The sequence below is a fragment of the Pararge aegeria genome, chromosome 14, assembly GCF_905163445.1.
Source record: "Pararge aegeria chromosome 14, ilParAegt1.1, whole genome shotgun sequence".
In the NCBI taxonomy this organism is placed as follows: Eukaryota; Metazoa; Arthropoda; class Insecta; order Lepidoptera; family Nymphalidae; genus Pararge; species Pararge aegeria.
The window spans coordinates 16230227-16257388 of NC_053193.1; the positions used below are offsets into that span (position 1 = coordinate 16230227).

Genomic DNA, 27162 nt, shown 5'->3' on the forward strand with positions numbered 1-27162 from the left:
TCCGTTTTAAGTGTTACAAACTAATGTACAACTATTCCGACGGTATGTCACGTTTATTTGTAAGGCCCCTAGCATTGTTTTATCATAACCTTTATGTTAATCAAATTAAAATTTATTTACGATTTGTCTGTACCTGAACCATAGTGTAGTGTTTCAAATACTGGCCTTTAAATTATCGGCAAATGTTTTAAGAATCCCGGATTTTGTGCAAGAGGTATGTGCGTCTTTAAACGATTTCATGTATTTCACACTACTCTACAAGTCAAGAACTTTCTCTTGATACCCATGTTGAGAGAGTAGTAAAAGAATTTAATTCGCCATTTTATAGTGGCGGCCATCTTAGACCGGTTTTCATCAAATATAGCTAAGAACACTATCAACTAATTCACCTTTGAAACAACAAAAAACTAAATAAAAATCACATAGACACGCAAAACTTATAACACCGTGCGTCGGGGGTTAAAAAGATACATGAATATTTCTATTTGCGTTTTAATGTTTGCGACAAAAAGTCGCGCGTCCATTGTGATAGCAACCCAAGTTTTCATGTTTGAATGAACGTGGTATCACATTGACAGCGCGCGGGAGTTGTTAACTGCTCTTGTTTGAACCGTGTTTATATATTTGTATACTTCACGAGAGAAGTACTTGACGGTAAGTGAAAAACTTTTTATAGAGCTCATAACTTTATGGTAGCTGTATTAATTTTGTTACCTGTAGGAAAAAATAATTGAATAATAGGGATTATTTGTCCATAGAAGGTACTCGGTGCTTTGGCTATGACCCTATAATCTCAGGCTGGGGACGGGTATTTTAATATTGTACGTGTATTCATAAGATTATTACAATTCTTAGGACAAAATGTAACAGTACCTAATAATCTTAATATTAGCAGCAACATGTGTGCATACTTAAATGAATAAAAAAGGCAATAATTAGGTTCCTAAAGACGATTAAGATGGTGGTAACTAAATTAATGAAAAATAAACTTATTCTTTCTTTGACCTACGTAATAATTTTGCTTCGATAATACCTAATGTTGTGTGACGTAAAACGAGATAGGCAAAGTTATGTTTTTAAACCTTTTTTTTTCCTTTTGTATTATTAAAAGTTTAATTTATTAATTACTAGACGTTGCCCGCAATTTCGTTCGTGTTTTGTTTCGTTTTCAAAATCATATTTTAAGTTGTGCATTCTTGTAAAAAATAATCGGGTGTTTAAACTCGCTATAACTACTACATTAAATGTCCGATTGGAATTAATAAAAAAAGTATTTTACTGCTATATAAATAAATACCCTTGATGATAAAACTATTTATTTGAATAAGAATTAATATTGCAATACCAACGTAGCCCACTTTTGTTTTTACCGACTAGGTACTATGATAGTCAGATATATTTTCTCGCGAAATCTTATTTAGGTAATAATGATTACTTTAATCATGTAGCATATAATTTTTATATATCGTAATAGTTTTCTCAGAACGCAATGTAAATACTTTGATTATTGAAATTTTCTTGACGACCTTATTGGATACAAATAAAAAATCTTTCTTTTTCATAACATTAGTATAGATTTGAAGACCTCCCTGGCGCAGCGGTGAGCCCTGTGGTTTTTTGGAAGGTCCCAAGTTCGATACTTTTTTTGATTTAAAATTTTATAATTTCTGATCTGTTCTGGTGCGAGGGCCCCAAAGTAAGCGTAGCTGTGTTATGGGTACTATTAAATGTTCATCAGCTATCTTATAGCTGATGAATATTTTATGAATTTAATACACATAAATACCTATAATATGCAGATAAATACCCAGACACTGAAAAAATATTCATGTTCATCACACAAATATTTTAGGCAGGGTCGCTGCCCACTGCGCCAACCGGCTGTCAAAGCTAAGAACCATTGCATTTATTAAAAATCGCATAAAAACGGTTCATCCTTTTTATTGTTACGATGACTCAAACGAACATACAGTCGGGGCTAAAAATCAGAACCCGTCATTATTAAGCTTATGTGGACATACCAAGTATTATGTACTTTAGAAGTGATATATTTAATGAGATAAGTAAATTCACAAAGCCGTTTCTTCAATACGATAAGAACTATAGCTGTTTATGATTATATTTAAAAAAGATTAATAAGTTAAAATTTTAACTAAAGACTAAACTTAAAGTATGTTTTTTTTTAATTTTTAATCACTTCGCTCTTCATAATTGATCCGTTTGAAAATATTGGAAATAAACAATCCTAATTGATTATAATATTTGCTACTAGCTGGCGTATAAGTCAAGAAGCGTGGAGTAAATGACATATACTTACGACCAATCCAAATTATTTAAATCGCGGAAACTACACAGACGTCTGACGTATACTCAGACGTCTGTGTAGTTTCCGAGTCTGATCCGAGAAAAAAGATCTGAGTTACTCCCTAGTCGCGCCTTTAGAAGTTTTACTTAACTTACTCGTAGTTGACTTTTTACAATCAATTATTCATTGTTTAGACAACATCGCCTGAGGATGCTCCGGTGTCGGAGCGAAACTTGCGTAGACCGTTTAATACCGATCTATTTGGTGTGAAGTATAAAGATTGAAGAAATTATAATTTACATCATACAGATTCTCCAGCTTTTCGCGGAGTAGGTATAGCAAATTAAGGTTAATTTTCATAATAAATTTTAAATGTCTGTATCGCCTTGCCTCTCAATATGTATAGTAATGCAAAAGAGCTGCATCAAAATCGAATCAAGTATCGAGTAGTTAGAAAAATTGTAAAAAAGTAACTAATTTGAAACTCAATACCTACTTGTGATAAATATAAAACCTTTATTAATATGACTTTAAAACGTCTGCTCATATGATTTTAATACTTATAAAACGCTAGAAGCGAGTCTCCGGGTTGCAAAGAGCGAGTAGATTGAGTTCAAATGATATAAAAATCGTTATCTTATCGTCTGTTTATACACAACAGCCTTACGTATTATATACATACGCCAACAACGGGCCCAGTGGTAAAGATTGAGAATGGTTACGTAATTCTTATCACTTTAATTAACTGAGCGAGATGGAGCAAAGCGAAGTCTCTTAACTTTGAGTAAGGAATTCATCACACTTGAATGCTCAGCTCAACCAGTCACTTCATGCACAGAAGCACTGCCTACCCTAAAGAGAAAAATCCTATTATAATATTAAGGATTACATGTATGATAAATAGCTTGGGTATGAATTGCTCTTACTTCATAGCTCAACATTAACTAGACTGTGAGATGGTGATAGCAAAAAAAACCTGGCTAAGTTTGTTGTGGGCTCTTCTTAGACCAGGACGCGTCTGGGAACCTCCTAGCTTTAGTTTTAAGTTAACGAATGCAGTTATCACCATCACTAACATTAGTGTAACATGTTAAATGTATGGACGCTTCATAAGTGCCTGTGATAAGGTCTACATGTATAAAACATTTATTTTTAAAACAATTATATCACTCGTAAATTAAGAGGATTTTTCCATTTTCTGCCAAGTTTCTGAATTATGCCCTTGCCACTAATAAATGACCTTGACAGGTCGTTGATGTTTTTTGAAAAACGGCGTGAAAATTATAAATATTGAAAAAAAAACATTCATTTCCAGTAGGCCTAGCGTAGAAGTACTTTTTAAACAGTTTTAAACAGTCAGTATGTAATGAGAAGAAACTCAGCAGTTTGCTCTTTTTCAACATATTTTACAGTTTCACAATCTTTACAATATTTCTATGTCTACGTTAATCCGTTACGCAAATATAGGTTTGACCGTAACATCTATGTTATCACCGAAAGATTGTTAAAGTGAAAAGTTCTTTATCTGGTATAAGTGATTGTTGGGGAATAAGTTATGGGTTCGGATGATTTTCGTCGTAAATTGGCATTGCATTGCATTTGGTGGAATTGCGGATTGGTAGAAATCACAAACCTTTGAGAACATTGTAGAGAACTCTCAGACGAGCAAGTTTCCTTGCCTCCCTCACCGTTAAAGCAAATGATATTCAATTGCTTAAAAAAATAAAAACGCACGTAACTCCGAAAAGTTAGTTTCGTGCCGGGTATCGAACTCGGGCTCTTTGAAAGGGGCGGCGATATCAGTAGGAGCACAGCAAATATTAATATGCCAGCTTGTGTTAGGTTTGTTTCTGAATAAAATATTCGAATATTTTTTTAGGTTGTGCCCTTAATTCTCCTATTCTGCTCCTTGTATTAGTTTTAAACGAAAATATTTCAGCGAAGCTTTCATAACAGCAAGTAAGGATCAATTTATATAAACCTTACAGAGGCTTACGATGGAATATCCATGTAAACTACCTTTTTAACAGATCAAAAAACAATTTCATTTCAAATCTATTTGACGATTATATATATTAAAGGATCTCAAAAGTTATAACTTTGATATCATTAAAATCAAATTCTTAATCCAAAAAAATCACGTAGTAGACTATCTTTGCATTATGAAAATTAAGCTTAATTTGCTATACCTACTCCGCGAAAAGCAGGAGAATCTGTATGGTTTAATTTGTAATTTCTTCAATCCTTATACTTCACACCAAACAGATCTTCGGCAATATACCCTCTACGCATATTGCTCTGAAACCGGCTCTGTTGATTTTACAAAGAATGATTGTTAAGTGTTAACAATTATTCTTTGTAAAGTAATCATCGAATTCCGTAAAGTAACACCTGCTTATATCCGACTATTTTTTTTCACCTTGTTCATATATATGAACATACTAGCTGTCCCGACGAACTTCGTACCGCGGATCATTTTTTTATGAATATATGACATTCAGAAAAAAAATGATCCGCGGTACGAAGTTCGTCGGGACAGCTAGTATGTTTATTACTTATTATCCTACTATTCCGGTCTAGGAGAAAGCCATATCATAAAAATTGGTCCAGCCGTTCTTGAGTTATAAATGGTTTAACTAACACAACTTTCTTATATATATTTAGATTATGTTTATAAAAACAAAATAAACCTTTTTTTTTAAATACATATATTTTGTAACGGAGAATGAGCAGTAGCGTCCGTGCTACTACTACCAATCCCCAATCCGTCTGCCCAACGTGGTTATTATGAGAAAACCCTCCCTCTTAAGTCCAGCGGGTGACTGGCTATTGATGATGAGGATTTGGGTTTGAATCCGTTAACTTTCGTTATAAAATTGTAATCCCATAAAAGGGTTGTTGTGCGAGAGGTATTAGCCAGAACAGGGCAACAAACTTTGATAAAACTTTCCAAGTCCAAATTTTCCACGCAATTATTTAGGACTGCAATGTGACCTCCGCGCCCCATCAAGGGCGTAACAGAACTTAGATCAATATGTTTTAACTTATAGGGCTGCATCACTAAAACACGAGGGAAAGTTTTAAACTATACAAAAATGTATCTGAACTGTTATTTAGGGTTACATATTTTTATATTCTAACTGTGCAGAATAAATATAGTCAAAGTCAAAGTCAAATATTTCTTTAATCAAATAGGCACATATATGACACTTTTGATGCGTACATTGCATGTAAAATATAACATAGAAGTGATATCATGGCGATAACTAAATTCGTCAACTAAATCTACGAGCCCACGAGGGTTCCAAACGCGTCCTGGTCTAAGAAGAAGCCCACAACAAACTTAGCCGGTATAATAAAATACTACGACAATACACACATCGCCAGCTAGCTCCAATGTAAGCGTAGTTTGTGTTATGGGTACTAGGATGATTTATGAATATTTTATGAATAATATACATAAACAGATACATGCCGCCTAATTGTACATATCGTGTAAACTAGTTTTTTTAATAATTTTTCCTGTATTTTTAGGTGGTGTACAATAAAAGTGTATTCATTAATTCATTCATAAATCATTCTAATATACAGATAAACACCCAGCACTGAAAAACAGTCATGTTCATCACACAAACATTTTCCAGATGTGGGTATCGAACCCACAGCCTTGGACTCAGAAAGCAGGGCATTGCCCATTGCGCCGATCGGCTATCAGGGAACACATCATCATATCAAGCGATTGACGTCCACTGCTAGACATAGGTCTTTTGTAGGGAGTTCCAAATACCACGGACTCGTCTAATGTCATCTGTCCACCTCGTCGGGGGTCTACCAACGCTGCGTTTACCATTTGGCAACCTTGGGCCTCCAACGGTTTCCCGTCAGTCGGTTTTCCGAGCTATGCCCGCCTATTACCACTTCAGCTTCGCGACTCATTGAGCTTTGTCGGTAACTCTAGTTCATTTATTTATGTATTCAAAGCATTACCAAGAGAATCCCATGTATTACATTGACAAATGATAATAGCCTAAGGTATTAGATACACATATGATGAATGAACGAATGAATTAATACACTTTTATTGTATACCACATATAGTAAAATTATAAATAAAAAATTAACAAAAAGTATACAATATGATCCAACTTATAGACATGCTTAATAACTAACTATTCAAGTCGACGTTAAATTAAGATGGAAACTATAACACAAAAAGAATATGTAAAAAAGACTTGGTTGGAGAGGAGTTGGTTAATTGGTTCTTCTACAGATTTCCTCTTTCCTGATTTGATCACGTAGAGATAATCGGAGCATATCTTTCCCCATCGCCCGCTGTGTCACTCTGAGTATTCTTATGAGACCCATAGTCAGTGACCACGTTTGGGAACCATAAGTCATCACTGGGAACACGCACAACACGTAACACACACACGTTATTCTGTATTAATAGAAAGGGCAGGAGACATTTTTCTCCCCGGGGAAAGGATAAAATGTTATATTCTCCCACAGGTTTATCAACCCTCCGAGCATCGGCGGTAATAATATCAAAATAATATACGTGTTACAAATAATAAACGGTAATAACCCATTTGGTAGGACTTTAACTGCACATTCGGGGGGCCGAGTTGGAATCCCAGCAGGCTACTAACTTCTCCAAGATTTCTGCGTTTTAAGCAATTAATATATCACTTCCGTCCACGGCGAAGGAAGACATCGTGAGGAAACCTGCATGCCTGAGAGTTCTCCATTATTTTCCCAAAGGAGTTTGGAGTGCAACAATTCGCACTGGGCCAGCGTGGTGGACGACTTTGGCAGTTAGACATGTTAATTTTAACCCTTGTCAGAGGATATAATCGGAGGATATAGTTTCTGTCTCCTGCTTTTTGCCGTGCTGATGTTGTAAGTTTAATTACAATACAGTTTTATAAAAATCCGTTTCATATTTTTGTGTGAAGGAGTAACAAAATTAACGAAATTTACGAAAAACGACGAGGTGTTAAAAGGTAGGCGCGCGCGTGTGTGTGCGCGTGAGTGTGTGCGTTTATTAGTCGTTACTTAGCTATAGCTTAGCTATATATATATTTGATGTTAAACATTTTGTCATAATAAAATATGTTAGGATCTTCTTATACTCGAGGGCCTCCTGCGGCTAGGGGCCCGTTGCATTTTGCCCGTCTCACCACCCTATTGTTACGCCACTGCCTCAAATATATTGTTTCCTTGACATAACGTATTCGTCACAGCCCTGAACAGTGTAATGAATTACAGCCTTCGACAAACGAACGTAGTTTACCTAAGTGACACATCGAAAATGATGAATGTTAGCCGCCGGTAGGTACAACAACGTAAACCTAATCGTTTACTTCAATTCGCTCGTATGCTTCAGTCGCTATTCAGTCAGCGAAGTTTCAGCAACAACTTTGCGCAGTTATATGTTTTTCGGCGATTATTAAAAATATGCTTTGAAATTCCGATATCGCAGATAACCACTGAAGGTATATTAAAGTGTAATTTTTTTTTTTTAATGTGCAAAAAGGAACCAAATTCAGTATTAATGACGACAGGCATCTCGCCTTTGTCAATAAAGGCATTCATATTCAAATGCACGCCATGTTATAGAAGTTGTTCTGTGTTTAGATAAAAGCTTGCCAAGCGATTATTGAACTTTGATTTGAGATTCTATGTTAAACATTAGATATAACTAACGGACTATTAAATTAACCAAGTTACATACCAAGTAAAAAAAAAATTATAAAGCTCTATATATACATAGTTATAAGTGCATACACAACAAATATCTATTTTCTGCAGTGCTTGAATGACATTGGTCGCTAGGAAGAAATCACTTTTAGCGATAAGGGCTCCAAGTTTTATACGCTGCATTTTGCTTGATTTCCTTATGTTCTTTTGTTTAATGAAGAAAAAAAATTAAAGTTGTGCTGAAGCTTTTAAAGAACTTCTAAAGCTTTTGATCGGAAATAACTTGAACTAGTTTGTATACGAAAATATTGGTCGCTTGGATGAAATCACTTTTAGCTTCAAGTTTTATACGCTGCATTTTGCTTGATTTCCTTATGTTCTTTTGTGTAAAGAAGAAAAAAAAATTAAAGTTGTGCTGAAGCTTTTAAAGAACTTCTATAGCTTTTGATCGGAAATAACTTGAACTACTTAGTTTGTATACGAAAATACTGTCGATCTTCCCACTTTTTCTTTTCCGAACTTGGCTTGTACTTGCTGTCGTGTTCTCTGCTTGTACTTTGTATTGATTTTATTCGAGGCGAGTTATCCTGATCCCAGTGGCGAGCACTTCATACATGCACAAAAGCACTGCATACCCTAAAATTTAAATATAGCCCGTATAAGAGGAGGATTTTTTCCATGTTATGCAATTTTCCTGCTGTATGGAACCCTGGTAAGAAACCCAGTGCACGCGACTTCCTGATCCCATATATAAACGTTACTAATTCTTATTCTTAGGCATAGAGCAACCCTTGATAACTATCTCAGAGATTGCTTTTTTAAACTCCCCCCTAAATTTTCAGTCAACAAACTCAATTCAAAACAGTGTCGCACAAAATTGACATAAATAAGATAGGTAAACAATACGAAATGGGGATTACGATGAAGTCTATAAAGCTATAAATAAATTTATAAAATAAGAAAATACCGCCTACAGTCGCTGGGATTCTGATATTCGTCCTTGTATAATATTACAATTTTGTCAAAGAAATTGTATGATAAAAGACTGTATCGAAGCGCATAAAAAATCTTGCTGGTAAGAATTAGGTTTGATGTTGAGTATTTCGAGAATACCTAGGTACTTTTATTAAACCTATGAATTTATTCGCAGCAAAAAAATATAATTTGTTACTCTTGACTATACTTATTCGTGGCGAAATATTTATCCGCTGTACACGATTGAGTAAATCTTACTAAACAGACAGATAATTAAAGATACCTTTAACGCAAATTTGCAATAAGGTCAATTTGCATAGCAATTAAATAAAATTTTGGTGTAAAACAAAAAATAGTTTATACTGGAAAAAATATATAAAAATTATAAAATAAAAACACTATACTACAAGTTAAGTATATGAATGGTTGCTCTTTATTATGATTGTGTTTAATTTTATTTATGCAATAGAAAAAAAACCGTAGCCTTTCGCGTTATTGACAGCCGATTGGCGCTGTGGGCACCCGACGACCCTGCTTTCTGAGTCCAAGGCCGTGGGTTCGATTCCCACAACTGGAAAATGCTTGTGCGATGAACATGAATGTTTTTCAGTGCTTGGGTGTTTATCTGTATATTATAAGTACTTATGTGTATTATATCCATAAAAAAATTCATCAGCTATCTTAGTACCCATAACACAAGCTACGCTTACTTTGGGGCTAGATGGTGATGTGTGTATTGTCGTAGTATATTTATTTATTTATTTATAATTATTCTGTAACGTTCTGAAATCGATCCTGGTACCTAATACCGCGCTCTTAGGAAACGGACAGCGGTCATACATATTTGCTGTCAAGCAACTTTGCTGTTTTCCAGTTTTCCGGTGTTCCGGTCTGAAGGGCGTGGTGGCCGGTGTAATAACAGGTACCTGAGGCTTAACACTGAGGTCGCTGGTTGACGAATACAGGGCTCCGAATTATATTCATCATTATCATCCCAGTAACGTCCTACAGCTGGACATATAAAGAGAGCTTAAATTAGCTTATTATAGAGAATGACGCTAAGAAAGCGGACTTGCAAATCTGACTACCTATACTATTAAAATGAACCATTCTTGCTATACCATAATGCATACGTTTAAAAAATGTGTAAAAACGCATCTAGTACAGCGAGGTTACTATACATTTGATGAATTCCTCAATGACAAGGTAGATTGGAAGCAGCCAGCCTCGCTCTCATCTCCCGCAAGATAGAAAAATGATTGTAAATGTTGATGTTGGAAAAGAGCAACTACTGAGTTTCTTGCCGTCTCTTCTCGGTAGAATCTGCTTCCCGAACCGGTGGTAGAGTCACTACAAACATACATACTTGACGTGCTTATAAAGTAGGCCTACTTGAAATAAATGAATTTGAATTAGAATTTATATAAGATATTCCATTCTATTCCAGATGACAGAAGCAGTTGCTAAAGGCGAGTCCACACTACTGAGAGAGGCACGCGACAAATTCGTCGCAGCGTTCGGTCGCGAGCCGACCGCAGCATCCGCGGCGCCCGGTCGTGTAAACCTTATAGGCGAGCATGTTGACTATTGCGAAGGATTCGTTTTACCCGTGGTTAGTATTTTTAAAGATCTAAATAATCCCTGATTCTCTGTGTTGTTAAAATCATTGTACCTACAAAACATAGTGACGCAAAAAACTGCCTTATTAGTCTCGTGGTTACCATGAATAATTACAGATAGTTCTATCTGTAATTATTCATGGGTAGACTAGAATATTGCGTTATTTTAAAGAAGTACCAGGACGTAATTAGAAAATTGGCGAATTCCAAACCTTGGAGAGAGCGATTAGCTGCCGACTTCTGTTATTATGACTCTCTGATGATAATAGTCATTAAAGCCTACCAAACTGCACTGGAGCAGCGTGGTGGGTCTATCCTCTAAAACCCTCTCTCCTTTGAAAGTAAAGGCCTGTGCCCAATGAGTGACTTGAAGAGGCTGAGGATAAATAAGTACTAACTGCACAAAAAATTACAGTCCTTAAAATGAGTGGTGTCAAAATTGACGTCATAAAAATCGATCCACGTTTCTTCTTCTTCGTCGTTAACTTCATTACTGAAGTTCGTGTTCGCATTCAAGTTCCTTTGTAGCGATTTTTATCACAGCCTTCCATCCTGTTCTATCCTCGGCCTTTTTGATAGCTTCTGTGATAGGGAGGCCTATGAGCGACTTTACCTGGTCAGAACAGAGACGAGGTGATCGGCCACTTGGTCTTTTACCCTCCACCTTACCTTACCAGTATAAGTTTATCCAGATTACAGGCGTCGAGCAATGTGACCAAAGTAGCTAAGAATATTCTTGTAGCATAATAGACGGCCGATTGGCGTAGTTTGCAGCGTTCCTGCTTTCTGAGCTTGGGCCAATCGGCCGTCTAATTTATAGGTAGGTACCGCGGGAAACTGTAAAGCAGAAAATAAATATAATAGTAACATTCTTAGGTAATGATTTTATATCTCGTCGATTAAACAAATTACTATAGTAGATATTAAACTTTATGATGTTTTATTAATATTGGTCCTAAAGTTTTATAAGTATAGTAAATAATATATTGTTTTAGTTTGCTTAGTTTTTTTTATTGATAAAATAAGAACATAAGGTGTCTTCCTTTTTAAGAGCAGGATAATAAATTATATTTTCTTTTTAATGAATGGCTGCTACAATTTACGTTCCAATTTGCTTTACGTGTTTCCCAGAATTCCATAGAGAAAACTTAACCTGATTTTGAGGCTGATAAACATATATGCGGTAGGCTAGATACATAGCGCTACATAGTTTTCAAAAGCATAAATAAAAAATCGACACGAACAGCTACGCCAACAAATATTCCCCCAGACAAAAAAATGTTTGCGGTGCTACCACAGTAAATATAAACAGGAATAAACTATTTTGTCTCCAGTACTCATATATAAAGTTGAAATTGAGTTATTTGAATGTGCCCTAGTGCCTGGGGCCGAACTGGCAACAGTAGGTATTGCTGCGAGAATAGAAACTCGGGTAGTATTCGAAATAGCAAACTTTTTTATGCATGTTAAAACCAGTTGAATATAACACAAAAAACCTTCCTAATTACACGAAACGTAGGCTAGGAAAACTGAGTAGGGAATATGTAATAGCTATAACAATCGATTACAAGGTAAATATAGGTGTATCCACTTTCCAAACACATGTAGATTCAGGCAAAAATCGATTTTTGATCAAACTTGAAACCATTTTGTGTTATTTACTGCAACAAAATTTATATTATAAATGCGAGACTGTTTGTTTGTTTGTCTTTTAATACAAAAGTCTTTTCCACTTACAAAAATGTGTGTTAGAAAAAGTAATCGAAAATGTAATAGCGAAAACAATCGATAACAAGGTAAAAGTAATCTGGTCAGAAATTGTAAATTCCCAAATTACCTCAGCAGGGGTTCGAACCCCGGACCTTCCACTTAAACAGCGCTCACCACTGCGCTAAGGAGGTTGACAAGAGTTTTACTTAAGACTTGTACTTTGGGATATTTATTTTACAAGTTAGATTATTTAGGTAAGGTAGGTTAGTTTGAAGTTATCGAATGTAGTTTTCACCATCACCGCAAAATAATGGAAACATATTATATTATGTACATACTAGCTGACCTGCGCAACTTCGTCTGCACCAAATCGGTTAATACCGGTTTTAATAGGTATTTAAAAAAACCTAAAACCTATCACCACGGGTTTAGTTTCATTTGTAAACTATTTTATATTTTTTTTCTTTAGACTTTTTCAGGCATTTGCTTAATTTTTTCTCTCCGTAAGAACCATCTTCGTACTTTAAGGAATATTCTAGAAAAAAGAATTAGCGGAATCGGTTCAGCTGCTCTCGAAATATGCGCTACACATTCAGATTTATTTTTAAATCATAGAAGAACGCTTCATAAGTGGCTGTGATAGATGTGAATAGATAAATGAAGAATTTTTGAATTTGAATTTGAATTTGTTTGTGGTTTGCCTGGAATGACACAGCACCATGCACATTTTTTTTTATTTATTATCTGTGGCTTTTTAAACAATTTGGTGTTTATGTAGTCAGGCAGAGAATTAAGATCGTACAAGACAAAAATCACTTCAGTTTAGCACAGTTTCTCGAACAGGCGATTAGTCATTTTATTAATTTAGCAGTTGGCAGTAATTATTATACCTCTTATGTTCTGTAATGTATAAATTAGGGAAAATGGGAAAAGTTTGTAAGCTAGCAACATTCCGCGGATGTGAAGTGAGACGTGCTCGGCGCGTTTTCTCTGTTTTTGGGCACAATACACTGCATGAAATAATGACTCGGCGAGGATTCTGTAAGTTCTTAATTCTGTGTCTTCAGGTACATTTTTTTGTCTTTTGCAGGCTCTGCCGTTCCTCACTGTCGTGGTTGGTGATTACAACAAAACAGATGAATGCGGAATTCTCTCAATCCTGGCGAATGGTCAAGAGGTAAAGGCATCTTTCCCTGCTACAGCGGTAGCTACTTTGAAACCCGGTGAACCAGCCTGGGCGAACTATGTCAAGGGAGTGGCCGCTAACTTCCCGGGTAAGGAACATTTCGAAATTATTTTAATATATATTTTCGCAAACATGCTTGGAAATTTGAGCATTATTTTGACAATTTTCTTCGAAATAAATCGAAATTGCTGTACTGGCCAAATACATACGAGCAGCGGCCGGCAAAAGTTGTTCTGTCGTGGCCACATAAATTATTATGTGGATAGTAAAGTAGATTGTATATTTAGTGTAATTTAAAAATGGAACGACATTTTACTGTGAAACATGGCAACCAAGGAGGTAACTTATCAAAGGTTTTATTTAAATTTCAAACTGTTTATAAGAAAAAAATACAAACACTATCGTTGTTCTGGTTGTTTGTCATTGATTTTGAACTGTCCATCAATGCTTTGGACTAAGCATCGATTTACAGTCACAGTCACAGTCAAAGTCCACCAACACCTCTTATTCTAAGTTCATCTGTTGAATTTTTTGCCGGCTCTTCTCGATAAAATCTGCCTTTCGAACCGGTTATAAAATAGGCCTTCTTGAATAAAACTAATGTTGCTCTGTTTATAAGCGAAAAGTGAATAGTCCTTTAGATTTTGCGTAGTTCAACGCATCCTTATCTACACAAGCAAATCTAAAAGCCTAATTATTTATTTATTTATGTATATCCTTAGTATACTTACAGCTAGCCAAAACGTATACTAATGAACACTAAGGTCTTGTAAATCAATCGTTTCCGTTAAAATTTAATAAATAAATACACTACGACAATACACACATCGTCATCTAGTCCCAAAGTAAGCGTAGCTTGTGTTATTGCTACTAAAATAACTGATGAATATTTTTATGAATAATATACATAAATACTTATAATATACATATAAACACCCAGACATTGAAAAACATTCAGGTTCATCGCACAAACTTTTTCCAGTTGTGGGAGTCGAACCCACAGCGTTGACTCAGAAAGCAGGGTCGCTGCCCACTGCGCCAGTCGGCCGTCATGTCTATATTGAAATACTGTTAGCTTAAGACTTCTTAGATACTTAAATACTTATTTGTTATTTCATCAATAGCCACAGTCCACTGCTAGACTAAAAGCCTCTCCCAACGTGAGGTAGTAGTGGCACAGATGAAGCTGCTGCCCGTTGTCCTTATCAAAGTCAAAGTCAAATGTTTCTTTATTTAAATAGGCACATAGATCGCAATTTTGATGCGTACATTACATGTAAAATATGACATAGGAGTGAGTTGATGGCGATCAATAAATTTGTCAACTTAAAACTAAAGCTACGAGGGTTCCAAACGCGCCCTGGTCTAAGAAGAAGCCCACAACAAACTTAGCCGGTTGTTATTTATTTCGTTATCACCATCTCACATTGACATTTAAAAACTATTAAAGAAGCAATCTGGGAAGAGCAATAATTTAAGCAATAATAACACCCAAGCATTTTCATCGTTGCCGTTGTCCTTAATACTATATTAGGACCATTCATCGTAAAGTCAACATCTTCTGAGGATGCTCCGGTTTCGGAGTGAAAGGGTAGAGGGTACATTGTCGAAGATCTGTTTCTGTGTGGAGTATAAGGATTGAAGAAATTATAAATTACACCAAACAGATTCTCCTGCTTTTCGCGGAGTATAGCAAATTAAGCTTAATTTTCATAATATATCATGGATTTCCGCAAAGTAACGCCTGCTTCTATCCAATGCCCGTTGTCCGTTATATTCCCTTAGTCACCTCGTATGACACCCACGGGAAGAGGAGGGGTGTTGGCAGCCGTATTCTTGTCTGCTGTCACCACACAGCAGACCTATCTGTTGTTTGTGTACTGAATAAAGCACTAAAAGAAGGCTATGAACATTTCAGTTAAACTCCGAGGCTTCGACGCGGTGGTGGTATCAGATGTACCGATGGGATCTGGCGTGTCAAGCAGTGCATCCTTAGAAGTCGCCTTCTTCACTTTCCTGGAAGCACTGACTGGCCACAGCGTTAGGTATGTAGTCGGATTTATTAAAAAAAATATCTTCGGTCATTGAATATTGTTATACTACAGATATCACTTTTCACATGGCTGAATAACAAGAATATAATAAAATAGTTTGTATTTTAATGAGATATATATATTCAAATTTAATAGTGTTTTTACCAACACTTGGAGGAAATATTAATTTTATTTATTTAAAATGCATATAAAAAATTACAGAACCGACAGGATTATGTGCTAACTAGAGCCTCCATTTCCATTTAAGTTTCAATTTTAATTTATTCAGCATGGTTGTTGTCTGGAAGAAGAGATCGCTTTAGCGATAAGACCACCATTCTATTCTGTTTCTCATGTGTTATATGTGTTTACTTTGTGAACGTGTGTGTGCAATAAAGAATTCAAACAAACACAATACATAATGTTACATTTATAGTACGATATTTAAAATAAATATAATAATATGATGTAACGTATGTACAACCAGTTTGGGCGCAGACATTTTTTTTAAATTAAATAATTTTATGAATTTTAAAAACAAGTAAGTATAGTAGGGAAACCGAAGAAGATGAGGAATACGTATTAATCTGGGTACAACTAAAAGGGTACTGTTTCGAAAGTTTTTTTCTATACACACCTAGCAATTGTTCATTGTATGGCACCATCTCCTGAAGTAGCCCCAACGTCGCAGTGAAACGCGTGCAGAGAGTACATTGCGGAAGATCTGAAGATTTTTTCGCAGAGTACATCAAATTAAGCTTTATATTCATTGTTTATCATGGAATTCTACAAATTATCCTTCTATTCATTATTCAATATACACGGTGTACAATATACATGGCTTCACAGCTTTTCTTCTTGGCAAAATTTGGAATAGTCATAGTTCGGTTTACATTATAAAAATTAAGCTTAATTTCATATAGTCCGCGAAAAGCAGGATAATCCGTATGGTGTAATTTGTTATTTCTTCAATACTTCTATCCACACCAAACAGGTCTCTACGCACGTTTCGCTCCGAAACCGGAGCATCCTCATGAGATGTTGACTTTACAATGAATAATTGTTTGGGTTTGCATTAAAAATATAGTATGTACTTTAGTAGGTTGCCTGGTAGAGAACGCTTTTAAGCGATAAGGCCGCCTAATGTACCTTTTCTTTCTTTATTTCAATTGTGTTTTTTAATTGCTTTGTCTTTGGTGTACAATAAAATATATTTGATTTGATTTGATTTAGTATAATTTATATCCCGGGAAAAACTAGCGGTCTAGCGGGACTAAATAAAATCTAAATATAATTCTTTTGCTGGCTGATTTGTGTTCGTTTGGTTGACAGTCCCGTGCAAAAGGCCCAGTTGTGTCAGAAAGCAGAGCACGAGTTTCCCGGCATGCCATGCGGCATTATGGACCAGTTCATTGTCACTTTGGGGAAGAAAGACCACGCCTTGTTAATAGACTGCAGGTAAGAACGTTTTTCATTTGCCGATAGCAGTTGGCAGTGATCCTGCTTTCTGAGTCAGACCGTGGGTTCGATTCCCACAACTGGATAATGTTTGTGTAATGAACATAAATTTTTTTTAGTGTCTGGGTACTTAGCTGTATATTACAAGTACCTAATTATGTTTTTTATATATTATTCATAAAAAATATTCATCAGATATATTAGTACCCATGACACAAAGTATGTTTACTTTGGGACTAGATGGCGATTAGTTTATTAATTTATTTTTATATCTTATTTATTGCACCACCTACCTCTTTTCTATGTTTTTTCCTTTTACGCCATTGGTTGCCAGATATCGCTACCGCCAAGAAATCGCTATATAGCGATAAGGCCACCAAATTGTACTCTTTTGCTATGTGTTTATATCTCTGTAACTACTTTTTTTTCTTTGGTGTACTATAAAAGTGTATAAAAAAAATCCCCTGTACGAGTTATGAAAAGTTAAGGGTAGGCTTTTTATAACTCATACAATGCCTATCCTTAAGTTTTTTCTATTTCTTACTGAAGATTTTCTTCATTTTATATCATCTGCATACCCTTTATACATGCCACTGATCATCGGACACCCGTTCCCATCAGTTTCACTTAACATTAAAATTTGAGATTTTTGTACAATTGAATTAATTAAATCACCGGAATGAGCCCGCAGACTTTGACAATTGAAGGTGTGCACTGTCAAACCTTATAGCTACTTCAGGGTGTCGGTTTTTTGTGACGGTGTTCGCGCGCAACGTAGAAATTTACTCTCATAATTTTTCCCTTACCCGCCTAAAGAAGTATATAACTTAAAAAATAAGTCTATTGTTTATATCCACTTTTTGTTTATAAAGACTAATATTTTGTCTTACAAATACATAATTATAAACATATACAAATATATACAACGTTTTACAAATACATAATATGTAATTGTATAAACATTGTGAAACTACTGTACGTATTCCTATTTCTTTGAATTCATTCCTATTCTTATATAGGCGTATTCTAGGCAAGCACGTTTCAACCCACATCAAACCTCGTCACTGCTTTCGAGATCTAGACAGTAAGATATATCATATAAATTGTTCGGTTAGTCTTGTATAAAAAAGAATGATAACAGACCGTAGGTACTATACAAGACCTAACAAGGTTTTGTAATAGAAGAAAATCAAATACGACAATACCGATTCTTGACTTTATTATTATCACACGTGCAATGTACTTTTGCTTTACTCTAATATTTTGGGAAACCCGTAGTGTTTTTCTGTATCGTTTTTTATTGATACCTTGGATATAAAAACGTCATATATGGATATGATATGACAATATAACGTCATACATATCCAGGACAAATTCAAAACTCATTTATTTCAAGTAGGCCTACTTTATAAGCACTTTTGAAAAGTCTAGTATGTCTGTTTGTAGTGACTCTACCACCGGTTCGGAAAGCAGATTCTACCGAAAAGAGACGGCAATAAACTCAGTAGTTGCTCTTTTCCAACATTAAAAACTTACAAACATTTTTCTAACTTGCGGGTGATGAGAACGAAGCTGGCTGCTTCCAATCTACCTTGTCATTAAGAAATTCATCAAATGTATAGCAACTTGCTGTATTATATGTGTTTTTACTAATTTTTTAAATACATGCATTGGTAGGTCAAGAATAACCGTAGGAATCATGTTGTAAAACCGTACACTCAACCCTACAAAGAGTTCTGCACCTTTCGCAAACGATAATCTTAATATATATAAATCTCTTGTCACGATGTTTGTCCGCGATGGACTCCTAAACTACTTAACCGATTTTAAATTAAATTGGCACACCGTGAGCAGTCTGTTCCAACTTAAGAGATAGGATAGTTTAGATTTTTAATTATAGTCGCAATTTTATTTTATTGCAAACTATTTTTCTATAATTAATTGACAGTCACGTGTTATATATATATAATACTACTATACTAATTTAAGGCTTAGCGATACTGAATACTTTAATTTTTTTTTAAGAATTGAATGCCACATCATAAAACAAAATCAAACGCGGACGAAGTCGCGGGCTACAGCTAGTATTATTATAAATATATACGCGGGATCAAAGTTACGGATAGCAAACCCTGGTCAAAAATCCTCTGCACTCTCCGAATTAAACCTGAGTACACAGTTAGGTAAATAGTGTTAAAGCTTACACGTGGATATATTGTACAATTAACAATTCTAACCTAATATTTCCAATAAAGCGCGCTTTCAATCAACAAAATAACAAACTAAAACTATGTATGTAGGTGGCAGGTAATTACCATGTTGGTGATTTTGTTTAACGTTGTTTGTTTACCTCTCTGGTTCAGTGGTGTGTGCTGTGGTATCGTAAACGGGAGGTCGTTTTGTTCCCGGCAGGGGCATTCTGGGAGATTATAACTTCTGAATTTTCTCTGTTTACTTACTAGTTACCACACTATGGGTAAAGACGTGCCGCCACATAAGCGAAAGGGGTTAGGAGCACGGTTATTGTTAGTGGCGTGCACTTCATACACGCACAAAAGCACTGCCTACCCCAACATTTTTGTATAACTCATAAAAGGGTAGGATTTCTCAATGTTATGCCATCTTCCTTCTTTATGCATACCCTAGTCAAAAACCCTGTGCACGACACTGGTTATGGTATAACTGCCATACCCCAAGATAAGAGAGAAAAGGGGCACCAAAGATGCCCGGACAACAACAAGATGGCGCTCGTTTCAAAAATATTTTTAGATACAATTTAATGAAAATAAGGTTTTTATGTAAAACATCAGATCATTTGTAATTATTTTTCAATGAATAATAGCTTTATTGTTTTATTTTATTCCACTACAAGTTAGCCTTTGGCTGCAGTCTCACTTGGTAAGTGATGATGCAGTCTAATTTGGTAGCGGGCTAACTTGTTAGGGAGAATGGTAGCCATACCGCTAATCGGTTCCTACGCGACCTCGCACCGGAACACTAAATCGCTAAGCTGCACGTATTCATTGGTAGGGTGGTAACTAGCCACGGCCAAAGCCTCCCACCAGACAAGATTTGTTATCAAACAGTAGTAAGTACTTAACAGAAAGACGCAATGTTTTGGTGTAGATATGCGTATACATGTACACAGGCCGCTTACTTACACGTAAATACGTTACAATACGGGCGCAATACGTTACAACTATATCAGAGTCAAAGCGGTGACGGCGCAGTGGATAGGAGCTGGATTTCACTTTCGGGGGACCGAGTTCGAATCCCAGCACCTCAAACTTTTCTAAGTTATGTGCGTTTTAAGTAGTTAAAAATATCACCTGCTTCGACGGTAAATGAAAACGTCGTGAGGAAACCTGCATGCCTGAGAGTTCTTAGATGTATGTGGAGTCCACCAATCCGCTCTGAGCTAGCGTGGTGGACTACGACATTAACCTCTTCTCATTGTGGGCGTAGACCCGTGCTTAGTGGTCCGGTAATGGGTCGATATGATTATATCAAGGTCATCGGTGACGCGATCCCATAAGTTTACAAGAATCTCTAAAAGCGGCTAAAGTAGTCTTCGAAAAATCCTTTTGAAGTTTACTTCACTGCTAGGCATAAAGTTCTAAGGCTGTATAATCAGATTACAAAAACGTAAAAAGTTAAAAAAAAAACGTTAAAAGTTTTAGTTATTATAACTTCTTATTCTTTTCAAGTTTATAAGTACATACTGAAACTAACAAAGTTTGAAATCTTTAAACACTCTCAATTCAAAAGCTGATAAAGAGGTAAGAAAAAATCTGATTTTAAAGTAAGCACTTTTCAAACGTCGAGATTGTGTTTTGACTCAACTACCTGTTCGTAAGTCAAAATCTACCGAGAAGAAGCCGGTAAGACATTCAGCAGTTTTTCCAACATCAGCTTCTGACTGCTTCCGAGCAACCATTTTATACTAAAAAACTAAAAAGCCATTTTAGTATAAAATTACGCCTATACTACATATACGGTATACCAAATAATGACAAGGTTGTTTGCAACAGTCAGAAGCAGTCAGAAGCAGTTGGTAAAGAGAAACTGCTGAGTCTTTTACCGGCTTCTTCTCGGTAGATTGTGAGTTACAAACCTGTGTAATTTTAAACTGTTAACGTTTCAAAAGTGCTTATAAAGTAAGCATCATTATCATTATCATCATCATATCAACCCATTACGGGCCCACTACTACACAGGGCACTTTCTCCTCCCACAATGAGAAGGGGTTGGGGGGGGACGCCGTAGTCCACCACGCTGGCCCAGTGCGGAGTTGTAGATTTCGAATTTTGACATTTTTTACCATGGAAATTTTTCTTACCAAAACTCTGGAAATAATTACAATTAACTGTTATGTACCTGCTTGTGATTCAAGAGAGTTCATATTTTCTGCGAATTTCTAAGGGGGTCAGCTGCTCTTCCCTGCCCCACCCCGGGTACGTCCATGAGTAGGTAGACATTAAAGACATTGTTTAGATAACTAAAATTGATTTTTCGTAGATCACTGGAATCAACACACATACCGGTAGACTCCCAGGAAGCTGTGATACTGGTAGTCAACTCAAATGTCAAACATCAGCTGACTGGCAGCGAGTATCCCCAGCGACGCGCCCAATGCCAGCAGGCTGCCAGTATGCTCAGGATACCTTCGCTGAGGAGTGCGGGTATCGAGGATATGAAAGGTAAATTAAGCTTGGATGACCTCCGTGGTGCAGTCACGAATTAGGTTATTAGCAGTGGTTAGGAATGTGGTCTTGTAAGTAGAAGTTTCCGAGTTCATTCATTATGAATTATTGTGAAATTCATCATTAAATTAAACGTTCATATATCATAATTAAGAAGGTCACACAATATATTTTCATTTAAGAGAATGCGTACTTTTTGTAGCAGGAAAAAACTCTTTGTTGGGATTACATAACAATTCGCATATCCCGGTAATACATATTGTTTTTTTTTTTTTATGTTGCATGTTCATACATATAACTTACGGTGAGGTGCAAACTTAATTATATCGGGAAATCATAAATAAAACATTAGTGCGGTAATGTCAAATAAAACCCGCTTTTCTAATATCTTGGATTATGAGCTTTATATCTATATAATAAGGTCCACGTTTCGAGCAAGTGTGATGAAAACTATCTTCTTATAAATATGTTTTTTTAAAGATTAGAAGTTAATAAAACATGCGTACACAAAGGGAACCTCTTTTAATTTTACTTATTTTTATTTCTTTGAACACACTTGTTTATTTATTGAAAAAGTTGAGTATCTATATTATAATTATAAATATTAATAGTGGGTAGGTAATAACTTAATACTTACCTACGTTTCAATGACTTATGGTGACTCGTGGGTACGGCTCCACGAGTATTTGATTCGTGAATTTCGCAAACATTTAGTGACCTTAGAAGTTTCAGCTTTAAATTATTGTACCTAAGCAATAATTTGAACAAAACCGTTTCTGTTGAATAATCACGGTCATTCCATTTAACAGTGTTAATTTGTGTTTACGAAATAATATAATTATTACGTGAAAACCTATGTAATTACATTTCAAATGGCGTTAGTTTGAAGCTGACAGTCTTGTGTTCAAATCCTTTTCAAAGCATTTCGCGCTATCTTATTCACACAATACTTTGCTCCATTGTGCGAGTGAGATAGCACGACATCGGCCGCTATTCTCTTTTTAACCAACTTAAAAATAAATGAACTTATAGTATATTGTGCAACAAGTGCAATAAGTTGTCGATTGCCCACGAGAGCGAAGTTGCTTTCGCTCGAGTGAGCAATCGACAACATCGCACGGGTTGCAGATACTATTTTTTATTACAAATGCGGAGATATATGTGGGCACAAAATCCCAAGTCCCAACAAACGGTTGAAAAGTTTTAAAAAAGCAACAAATATACTTCAAACAATAAATACAAATTAATTAATATTAATAAAACTATAAACTTTGCAATGTCAACCTCACTTCTTTTATGTTGACGGTTAGATTGTGTTTTTTTTTTGTTATTTATTTTAATTTTAGCAGTTTTTACAGTCATTTTGCGTGCGACAAGGATAGTTTGCGTGTGCTAACTATAATTTGCGTGCGCCAAGTAAACTTGTCGCACTCAAATAACAGTTTCATTTGCGAAAAAACTCACGCGTCATTTTAAAATGGGCAAACAGCTCTTTTTCAACCGCAACAGCGAGTACTAAGATACTACTTATCCCGTATGAGTAATAAAAAAAAAACACGCTTGGTAAAAAACAAACTAATTTCTATCTGTTTAGTTTAGTTTATTTATAAAAGCTTGATTTTTAGTTTTTCTTAAACTGCTATTTTCTAGTAGAGTCACTATAATGAATCGGTTAACCATTCGCTTTACTCCATGCCACCTTACCATGTATTATTTCTTTCAGAACTACAATTGAAGAAGTGCGACGAGTTGGTTTACAAAAGAGCATTGCACGTGGTTGAAGAAATAGCGCGCACGGAAGCAGTCGCCCGGCTTTTACCCCAAAAAGAATTGCACGCGGTAAGTTTTCATAGATGGCGAAATAATGTTTAAAAAAAGTGTTTGCGTGTAGCTTTTACGGGCGATTGATGTAAACTTTTAATATTATTTATTGATGAAAGAGTAAAATGTTCCTGGGACTCCATTTCGTTTAATATTCACTATCTCATTTTATATTCTTTTTTTTTTTTTTTTTTAAACCATGCTGGCCTAGTGCGGATTGGTGGACTCTACACGCCTTTGACGCCTTTGAGAATATTATGGAGAACTCTCAGGCACGCGGGTTTCTTAAAACGCAAATAACTAGAAAATTTGGAGGTGCGTGCTGGGATTCCAAAAGAGTGAAACCGAAGTCCCCCTGGGCTATTACTTCTTTTTTTCTTTTTTTTTTTGGACAAATTGTTTATAAAGAGAATAGAATAGATTAGAAAAACTTTATTGCAACACAACACAATAGGAAAAACACAAGGAAAACAGTAAAAGTACTTAGTGCTAGGGTGCAAAGGTGGCCTTATAACTAAAAGTGATCTTTTAAAGGCAACCTGAGCGTACGAAGCCGATAAAAAAGTGGAAAGTGGGTGGTGCATAAAGGATGTTCCAAAAACTAAAATATACTTACATGAACATACATACTAAACTTACATATTTATATATATAAAAGAGAAAGTGTGTGGGTATGTTCCGTATAGGCTCCGAAACGGCTGGCCGATTTCAATGAAACTTTCAGGGAATCTCCGGATTGACCTGGCGAGTAATCCTGTAAAGTTTGGTGACGATCGGAGCACTCCTATTTTTGAACTGTCAAATACAGCTTTTATTTACTATGATGATATTCTATTGTTGGGTGTACATGGGTGTAGATAATGATCTTCACCCGCTCGAGATGAGAATAGATGAGGATGAATACGGAGAGAAATAAATAATTTAATATATTATGAGACTTAAATAAGAAAAATTATGATGTAAGTTTATTGTTTAAATAAAATAAAGCAAAATCTAGCCCGGCGAAGCGGGCTGGGCCCGCTTGTTAACTATAAAAATACCGATATAAACTTATATATAAGCAGTGACGTGCATAGAGGGTATGCACAGGGTCTACAGATGATATAAAGAAAATCTCCAGTACGAGTTATAAATACTTAAGGGTAGGCTTTTTATAACTCTTACAATACCTATCCTTAGGTTTTTAAAAACTCGTACTGAAGACTTTCTTTATTTTTTATCATCTGTATATCCTGTGCATACCCTGCGCATACCCTCTAGGCACGCCACTGTATACTAGTATTATATATAAATAAAGATATCGATGATATAATATATTTATGCTATTATAAACTTACATAATAGATACTCAATTACATAGATGAGTTATAATTTTTAAAAGAGGTATAAATAAATAACATATTGTTGAAATTATAGGTAGGTGAGTTGTTTTACAAGTCACACGAGTCGCTTAGTCGGCTGATGGAGGTTTCCTGTCCCGAGTTGGACCAGTTAGTGAAGATAATACGCTCGTCGCCCGGGGTGTATGGCGCTCGGATGACTGGCGGGGGATTTGGCGGTTGTGTTATTGCACTGGTAAGAACTTTCAGCAGATTACCCGACGTAAATTCAAACGTAACGAGAGGTAATAAGATACATATTCCAGTGTTAGTTGTCGACTCGGGAAATTCCCTGTGATGCCTAGCTTTTAGGTAAAGTGAGGTAAATTATAGCACTTTAATTAATAGGCTAATTCTATTTTACATCTCACCCACGGTCACAACTAAAAGCACCAATATTTTCAAATGTAACAGGTTAATAGTATTCGATAGAAGCAGGCGTTACTTTGCGGAAATCCACGATATAATTGAAAATTAAGATTAATTTCACGGCCGATTGACGCAGTTTGCAGCGACCCTGCTTTCTGAGTCCAAGGCCGTGGGTTCGATTCCCACTACTGGAAAATGTTTGTGTGATGAGCATGAATGTTTTCCGTGTCTGGGTGTTTATATGAATATTGCTATTTATTTATGTATATTATTCATAAAAATATTCATCAGTCATCTTAGTACCCATAACACAAGCTACGCTTACTTTGGGGCTAGGTGGCGATGTGTGATGTCGTAGTGTATTTATTTATTTAATTTGCTGTACTCCGCGAAAAGCATGCATTTGTATGTTCTAATTTATAATTTCTTCAATCCTTATGCTCCAAACCAAACAGATATTTGGCAATGTGCCCTCTACGCACATTTCGCTCCGAAACCAAAGCATCCTAAGTAGATGTTGACTTTACAACGAATAATTGTTAAGTCGTGCTTAGAGGGTCCATTGCCAACTATCTGTTTGGTGTGGAGTATAAGGATTGCATAAACTATAATTTACATCATACAGGTTCTCCTGCTTTTTTGCGGAGTGTAGAAAATTAAGCAGAATTAATAGTAGTATAGTAGAAGTAGAACTTTCTTTGACAGAATACAATATCAAGTCACAATCGCAATTGCAATTGGAATCGTAATCGTAATCGTTATTAAAATAGATATATACAATCGTTATCGTAGTCGCCACCACAATTGGAATCGGAATCATTATCAAGTCGCAATCACAATTGCAATCGGAATCAATATCAAGTCACAATCGCAATTCCAATCGGAATCGTAAACGTAATCGACATTAAAATCGATACCTACAATCGATTTCGTAGTCGCAATCATATTTGCAATCGGAATCAAAATCAATTCACAATCGCAATTGCAATCGGAATCAATATTAAGTCGCAATCACAAACAAGATCAAAGATAAAATGGCGGATTATATATTTCTTTATATGGGTTTCGAATTAAAGGGTTCAACTATTAGATTACACTATTCCAAATTTTTATTCAAGACGGCCGTCACAAAAAAAGGGCGATTTTTTTTGTTTTTAACGACTAAAAGTACCTACCTACTTTAGTATGGAATCTGTCCAGTGCCGAATAAATCATGGTACAATGTACAATATATTTAAAAGAGCATGAGAAATGAGTAATATTTGTGTCGGGAGTTTGAAATCTTTTTTATTTACAGATAAAAAAAGAGCACGTAGATGTTGTAAAGCAAAATGTGCTCTCACAATACAAAGGGAACCCGATCTTCTTCCAGTGCCAGCCGAGCGACGGCGCGAGAGTACTGCAGTTAAATTAGAAAATATTATTTAGGTACATATAAATAGAACAATAAATATTTATATTTCATAATAATTGAGATATTATTTTCCGTTCTGACAGCAGATCAGAATACTGTTATCACCACCCCTTTCTATTCCCTCGGGTGTCGTACGAGGCGTCTAAGGGAATCCAATTGAGAACGTGCAGCTGCGTGTTCAGTGGCACTACTAATATCTACCGTGATCACAAACCCGTCGGCACTCACACACACACACCCGGCATTTAGTCCAACAGTGGACTTCATAGTTGTTTCGGATGGACATCCTTAAACGCCGAGGACTGTTATACAGGCTATTGATGATGAGATATTACTTCATAGTTGTTTCGGATAGGCAGTAACTGATAATACTTTTTTGAAATAGCTAATATGGGCACTGGATAATATTCATAGGAACTATGTATTTAAATATTGTCTCTGAACTATGCAACAGATTAAAAACAAATTGATACTTAAAAATTAGAGTGAG

At 35.7% G+C, this 27162-nt stretch overlaps 1 protein-coding gene across 1 annotated transcript; it reads left to right on the plus strand.

Moving 5' to 3' along the window:
• Positions 1-575: 575 nt before the first annotated feature.
• On the plus strand, positions 576-26709 carry LOC120629242 (galactokinase-like). Its single transcript, XM_039898115.1, has 9 exons — positions 576-654; positions 10428-10592; positions 13400-13583; positions 15414-15540; positions 16861-16986; positions 21505-21686; positions 23413-23528; positions 24927-25085; positions 26556-26709. The coding sequence occupies exons 2-9, from the start codon at positions 10428-10430 to the stop codon at positions 26670-26672; spliced, it is 1176 nt and encodes a 391-aa protein (XP_039754049.1). The 5' UTR covers positions 576-654; the 3' UTR covers positions 26673-26709.
• The last annotated feature ends 453 nt before the right edge of the window (positions 26710-27162 follow it).

What these genes read in the sequence shown, in the direction of transcription:
- LOC120629242 (XM_039898115.1), top strand. Translation starts at nt 10,428, where the DNA reads ATGACAGAAGCAGTTGCTAAAGGCGAGTCCACACTACTGAGAGAGGCA. An exon ending in GCCTTGTTAATAGACTGCAG is followed by an intron (nt 16,987 to 21,504) that starts GTAAGAACGTTT and finishes GATTTTTCGTAG; the next exon opens with ATCACTGGAATCAACACACA. An exon ending in GCGGTTGTGTTATTGCACTG is followed by an intron (nt 25,086 to 26,555) that starts GTAAGAACTTTC and finishes TTTTATTTACAG; the next exon opens with ATAAAAAAAGAGCACGTAGA.